The following is a 7,410-nucleotide window of genomic DNA, read 5'->3' on the forward strand; positions in this document are numbered from 1 at the left end:
AGGTTGGACGGAACCTTGAGTAGCCTGATCTAGTTGAGAGGCATCCCTGCCCGTGACAGGGAGGTTGGACTAGATGATCTCTAAGGTCCCTTCCAGCCTAGGCCACTCTATGATTCTATGATTCTATATATCCCTATTGCAGATTTTACAGATACAATGGAAGAATGCACTAATGCAGTTTGAGAAAGAAACAACAGTATACGGTATAGGCTATTATAGAACTCGGCGATTTCCCGAAAAAATGTACTAGTGCAGATTTGTAGAGGGCCGGTTAGCTCAGTGGATTGAGTGCGGTGATGACAACAATGACAACACCGAGGTTGCGGCTTCGATTCCTGCTTGGTCCCCACATGTTGCCTGGTCTAGTCGAGAGGTGGCGTCCCTGCCCATGACAGGGAGGTTGGATGAAACGATCTCTAAGGTCCTTTCCAGTGTAGGCCATTCTATGATTCTATGAAGATTTAAGAAGCGCACAAGTTAGTAACAATATCAGTATTACAGTATGCCACATGTGTCTTAGTAATTTGCCCTTTCTCAGGTGAGGATCCTCAATCCCAGGGAAAATGTCCTTATGTGATGTCTTGAACAAGTGGAGAAGAATCTCCTACAGTCCCGCTGTATGGTTGGAAGATAATTCTCTGAATTCTTCCCAAAATCGTTCAGTTTTTATGCTGTAAGAATGGGATGGAGGGGGCACAGGCATGCCTGGGGGAACTTGGACTTCTGGAGTATTTATCTTCCTTGGTATGATGAGGTTTCCCCTTATCTCTCCTGGGTGCCCCCTACTAAGTGTGAGATAACCAGCACACTGGTGACTCAGCCAGATTAGCATATCTTGATTTACTCAGCCGGATTAACATATTTCACACATACATGATTTACTCAGCGGAATTTAAAACATCTCAAGAATAGATAGTGGGTGAATATGAGACTCAGGGCAGAATGTTTGTTATCTGCAATTTGGTTCTATTCAGGTCTCAGCCCTTCGTCTGCTCTTTCCTTTTGGATCACTCAGGGCTGGGTGATTTTTCACAACTCCCCTTGGCTCATCACAGTTAAGAATCTGTCAAGGCAAGACAGAGCTGAGCTGAGTTAACACCTCCCTGTGTCTCGCCTGTGGTCACTGGAACCTGTTCTGTGGGGATACACACAGTGTGCACACCAGTCCACAGCCACATCAGTGTTAGTTTGTCAACGACAATAATTCTTCCAGTCGAAGTAACTACATTCAGTTGGCAAACTATCATGAAATCATGAAATCACCCTTGGCCTCTTGTCTACAAGCCTGCTGGCCATTATGAACCATGACTGTGCCAAGGCAGAGAGGCATGTTGGTGTCTGGATCTTGAGCAGTAATTTTTGTACTCAGCGTTTAAGGCAGATATTAACATATATTAACAATTTTTTAGTCAGTGCCTTGCTAAGGAAGATTATCACATGCAGAGACACACGTGAAGCTACCAAATTAATCATATCTTAATGGGTTTTACTACCTGAGGTGATAACTGCTGGTGTGGGTTAAGCCCAGAGGGCAGCTCAGCCCCACAGTGGGCTGGGGCAGAGAATCAGAAGGAGAAAAGTGAGGGAACTTGTGGGTTGAGATAAAGGCAGTTTTTTAGGACAAGCAAAAACTGTGTGCACAAGCAAAGCAAAATAAAGAATTCATGATCTGTTTCCCATCAGCTGACAGGTCCTTAGCTATTTCCATGAAAGCAGGGGAATAAGTTGGAGTCCTCAAAATCTTCAGAATTAAAACCAACAGCCTCCTTCAGTGGTGTAGGTACTTCCGTGCCTACATGCTGTAGGCTAGTGCTTTTAATTCAGATGTTCCGTGCTGAGACTTCATGGTGCTAAATAAGCAAGTAGGCTTTTAAATTTCAGTGTAGTTTTGTTTTAAAAGGCCACTTAATGTTCTATATGTAATGTACAGCTCACAACTAAAGAAATAGCAACCTTCCTCTTGTGTCATGAGCCATATTTTTGTTTATGAAATACGATTGTTGGACTTCCTAGTCGAGGCTAACTCATTCTACATCATCATCCTTTTAAAAAAAGACCCACGACGAACTACAGTTTTTACTAGTACACTGAATAATAAATGCTTCATTAAGAAAATACACTGCAAAAATTCAGCATTTAATTATTTTTTTTGGACAATAGGTTTCATATTAATTTTAGAATGAGTATTTATGAAGGTTTTCACAAATCTTCAGTGTAATGTCCATGCTGTTACTGCAAGTGAATCAGGCCCAAGAAGAAAAATATCGGTTATTAATTCTTGGCAACTAGTTTATATATACGTTAGAATAGAATTTTGTAGAACATTGTTAAGAAACTCTAGAAGAAATGTTTTTTGGCTTTTTTTTTATTTATTCTAAGACTGAGAATAATCCAGGAAGAAAATCAAGAGAACAACTGCTTTCACTTTTTGCAGATATTCAGAGTATCAGAGGTCTTGCGGTGGATTGGATATCACGCAATTTATATTGGATTAGCTCAGAATTTGATGAAACACAAATTAACGTGGCACACTTAGATGGTTCCTTGAAAACCTCAATCATCCATGGAATCGATAAACCTCAGTGTCTTGCAGTTCACCCAGTAAAAGGGTAAGTTGGCTGTGGTTTTAATAAATAAACTACAGTAAAGCTCGTCAGAAGATTTCTCCTTTGTGCAGAATTTGTGTTTGCCCATTCTGTTTTCTTTCAAACCTAAAGTTAAATGCATGTATTTCAAAGATTTTGCTGTGACTTTCTGAAACAAGCACTGCTTGTCTAACAAATAAAATCGTGTCATTGTTTGCCATATATTTTGCATTCCTCTAAACTTAAAAGTGTTTTCATTACTCACGCATTAAGAAGACTTTGTACAGAAAGGTACAGAAAGGGACATTTTAAATATGTTCATTTGCCTCTGCAGTAAGCTGTATTGGACAGATGGGAACACAATTAACATGGCAAACATGGACGGCAGCAACAGCAAAATACTCTTTCAGAATCAAAAAGATCCTGTTGGTAAATATCTTTTTCCCTATTTTTCTGTTTGATAGTGCTTTTATTATGAGCATAATCTTGAAATTTGAATTAAGTGTGCCACGATGGTTTTCAAATACTAGAAAACAGTGAAAAGAACAGCCATATAGACACACAAAACGATGATGTACTTTATGTTTCGCAATTTAAGATATTTTTGTGCCATTCTAATTAAAATCTACTGTAGTAGGATTACAGCAGCTGAGGTGAAGAGCGCATCTGTGTGTCTCAACCTATAGATCATGAATTAAAAAAAAAATTAAAGAGCAGAGTTTAATAAAACTATGAATATATGTAAGAGAATACTTTGACTGGAAGTGTAGAACCCTCTTCTCCAGAATCAAAAGATAATTTGGCTCTTAACTTTTCCCATACAGAAAACAGCAGTAGTTGAAGCCTCCACTTCATATAATGACTTAACTTTTGGTTTAGGATTTGAGAATTAATATGTTGATGATAAAGTACGTCACTTTCTGGAAACAGAAGAACCAACAGACTCTCAATATATTGAGGTCTCTTTCTTTTTGTAACTTAATTTTTTAGAGGGTGAAAATGTTTACATCAATTATTGTTGCCTTATTAATGGCCCATCAATAAAATGATTACACTTTAAAGCATTTATGTGTTTTCATAGCTGAATGCCTTAAGCAAGAGAAAGCAGAAATTACTAAAGTAGTTAAATAATTCAGTAATTCCGGTGTGAGAGCAACATGACATGTGTTTTAGACTCAATTTCTACAAAATTCTTTGAATTTAATCTGGTAACTGTTTTATGGTACATTTGATTTTCCGTCTGTGAGAAGAGACAGTTATCTATCTATTTGGGGAAAAGAATGGCAAACCCACTAATTTTAATGTGAAGCATAAGCAATTTAACAATATCACAACCACATTAAGAAATGTGCAATATTTTGCACTGAATGTCTTTGAGATCTGATCATAATTACTTGAAACAGGTTATATTCCAAATGGAATGTTCTTACTGCATAATAATGAGACCTATTGCATAATAGGAGACCACAGAGATTTGGTTTTCTCTTCCTGGCAGTCTGAGATCATGCTAAATTATAAAGTATATAAAGTGTAGAATATGTAGTATTTAAAGAGTCCAGATGTTTATGTATGTTAAGGGAAAATAACGCTTGCACTTGTCTTGCCAAAGCACTTTTTAATTTTTAGACACCTTGGCACAATTTTATTGTCAGAAAGAACATGAAAACAGGTTCTTTTGCTTATCTGAGGAAAAATTATCGGATACACTATAGATAAAACAGGCATTAAATTTCCAATGTCAGACTCTGAATTGGAGCATATACAAAATGCCTGCTTTAACGGTTTAAATTATTTTTACCGTTAGCATAAAACATTCCCCTTTTAAGCACAGGAGGACCCTGCACTGCCTTTTCACTTTGAGCAATGCTTGTTCCACAAGCATGAAAACACATATGTGCAGAGAGATGCTGCAAAATCAATCTCTCCTGAAGGCACCACTCGGTATCCTTATCCTCTCTGGAGCGTGTGTTGTTTTCTTCTGGGTGATACACTTGCCGAGAGGGGAAAAGATATCAGTAACTGTTAAGGGAAGTGAAAGCTGGCTTTGGAAAGCTGAGAAAGTGAGCCCCTCTTGCCTACTGTGTCAGATGTGTGTAAAGAAGTAGTGGCATGATACCAGCTGCAAGGACTGCAGCACACGGTGCTACTTTCTGCTGTTGGGATTTTGAAAATAGATCTGGCTACCCACGGAGAAGCGGTCTACAGGATGGAAGAGAAATGTGTCACATCCAGAGGTTGACCTCTGTAGGGGAATACAGTATTTTTGGCAACTTGCTGCTAGATACCTAACAAGTTCTGGGAAAAGCCTAGTACCGAAGCAAATTATTGTGGCGTGTATTGTCCCCATGCCAAGCGTATTTCACTGTGGAAAACCTCTTGCTACAATTACTTGAACATTTTTAAAGGATTGTAGAAGCCTGAAATACATTCTCTCTTACTTATTTGCTCTTACTTCCAGAAAATAATATACTTTTGTTCATTTAGTAGTCACTTTACAAGTATTTTTATTTCTCCAGTTCTCTGTTCCATCACTGCTGACTCTAAAGAACTGACCTTGAGGTCAGTTCACTATGAAGCAAAATTAAAATTAATACTGTAAATTTATTGAGTATTAGTCTTATGTATGGTATTTCAGCATTCAAAGCAGAGGGCTGCACATGTAGGGAGAGAGCAGACCTTATAGTTCTAAATCACAAAAAGTAGCTTATTTTCTAAGTATATAGTCACAATTTTAGAATGTAAATGGTGGCTTCTGGTATCCATTTACTAGTAGTTAATGACCAAGCTTTGGATCTCAGTTCATTTATTTTATTAAGCATGAGATTCTTCACTATAAATGGTCAAGTTTGATTTTCTTGATATCTGTGTTTTGAGTGGGTAGATAACATAATTGTGTGTGTATATATTTCTTATATACACTTTTATCATGAAAACAGCTTAACGCTACGTGTATATTATCTGTTCAAGCCACTGATAAAGTTGTATACATTAATTACAGGTTTATCAATAGATTATGGGGAGAACAAGCTTTACTGGATCAGTTCAGGAAATGGAACCATAAATAGATGCAACTTGGATGGTGGTAATCTTGAAATAATAGAATCAATGAAAGAAGACTTAACAAAAGCCACAGCATTAACCATTATGGGTAAGTAGTGCTACTGACTTAGTTTTTAAATGATGGGAAGCTGCTGAAATCTGTTGGAGAGGGGATGTTCTGATATATGCATTCATAAACAAAAGCAAATTTTCTGCCAGAAGGAGTCTTGAATGTTAATACAGACAAATTGTCTTTTGTTGATTTGATTGTGACTAGAAATAGAATGAATAGGTGACCTTTAGGGAGCTGTTGGAAGTCTTTAATAAGATACGTTGTCAAGAGTATTTGTTCATACTGTCACTGAGATGTCTGTCGTATCGAGTCTTCTTCTGTGATTCACAGAAGCTACAAGTGATGGTCCATCTGGGATATTGAGTAAAGAGTTTATAGCTATCCTTTTAAGAAGTGTTGGATGCTTGCTTGTGTGAAAGCAGCATGGGGATGCAAGAATTTCTGCTGTGCAGCTTTTGAACGTATATATCTAATATTTCTAGTTTGGGATGCTTCCTTTTTATGGGTGATAAAAATTTCTTCTATTCAAAACTGATAAACAAAGCTTAAAATGTGTTTGGATTTTTCTGTTTGTTTTGCTTCTGGTTTTTGTCTTCGTTTTGGAGCCATAGGTGTGATAAACTGCAATAGGACTTTGTAGTTTAATTCTTTATATAAATATATACAGTCTATAAATCTGTTCGAGAAAAGTGCAAACATACAGTTTTTTGAAACAGCCCTCTGTGTGCTGATTGTAAAACATGATGAAAACAGGTTCTGTATGCGTTTCTCCTGTATATTTTTATATTGTGAAACATACTGTAGCAACATAAACGCCATCTATTTTCCTAAAGTGCTGTTAGCTTTACATCAGCTTCTTAGAGTTAGACTTTTGTGCGTGTAAAATGAATCAGAACAGAAATTCCAATGTGAGAGATCTGTAACTGATAAATGATCACAATTAAAAATATATGAAGAGAAATTTTTTTTCTTTCTCATGTAAGATTTAAGATGATAATGTGGAAAAATTTAGTACACTTGTTGATGTGTTTACCTACAAGTTAAACAGGAAGTTTTAGCAGGTGAATAACAGTAATTATGGTGCCTAGTGCATCATTTTTGGTCCATTTCATAAATTTTCTTGACTGCTTTTATCTGAAAAAACACTAAACAAAAAAAAAATGCACTGTTATGTGTCTTCTCTGTGTATATACTAAGCTAACTCTTTTTTTACAATTTTTTTTCATTAGTGACTGAAAACTGTGCCCAAGCTCTGAACTGTTTTGTGGCATTTACGTTTCACTCAATGTTAGAGTCCTGTAGGCATCTGCTGTTTTTTACATTTTTCTGTCATTGCATTTGGTGTATCCCCAGGTAAAAGCAGTATTTTAGACAGCTTTTTTTTTTTATTATTCTAAATATATGATCTTGTCATATTGCTGGTTTGTGTTTCCACTGGAGCAGAAAGAGGAGACAAGAGTTGTTTATTTTGAAACTCTTGTTGTACGGTATTCTCACCAGGTCATACATTGTTTGGTTGTTGATCATCAGAACCTTTGTTGATCTGAAGAGCTAAAACAAGGAAACAGTGGAGGGAATCTCGGTGGATTTGAGAGGGCAGGGAAATGAGATCTGAGAAAAGCCCTGGTTCCCATGCTCCCCTCCCTGCTCTGCCAAGGATAGGTGCACTGAGGGAGAACAGATTGTCAGATTGCTGAATTTCTAATAAATTAT

At 37.0% G+C, this 7,410-nt stretch overlaps 1 protein-coding gene across 1 annotated transcript in view; it reads left to right on the forward strand.

The window, feature by feature from the left end:
- LOC104275907 (low-density lipoprotein receptor-related protein 1B-like) overlaps positions 1-5,733 on the forward strand; it is a gene marked incomplete at both ends in the record, with an annotated part of 22,789 nt that extends 17,056 nt beyond the window's left edge. The window contains 3 exons of the mRNA XM_009872002.1: positions 2,435-2,609; positions 2,920-3,014; positions 5,584-5,733. Of these exons, the coding sequence (XP_009870304.1) occupies positions 2,435-2,609; positions 2,920-3,014; positions 5,584-5,733 (420 nt within the window). The remainder of the gene's footprint in view (positions 1-2,434; positions 2,610-2,919; positions 3,015-5,583) is intronic.
- Between the last annotated feature and the right edge of the window lie 1,677 nt (positions 5,734-7,410).

The sequence above is a fragment of the Apaloderma vittatum genome, unplaced genomic scaffold (assembly GCF_000703405.1).
Source record: "Apaloderma vittatum isolate BGI_N311 unplaced genomic scaffold, ASM70340v1 scaffold1846, whole genome shotgun sequence".
In the NCBI taxonomy this organism is placed as follows: Eukaryota; Metazoa; Chordata; class Aves; order Trogoniformes; family Trogonidae; genus Apaloderma; species Apaloderma vittatum.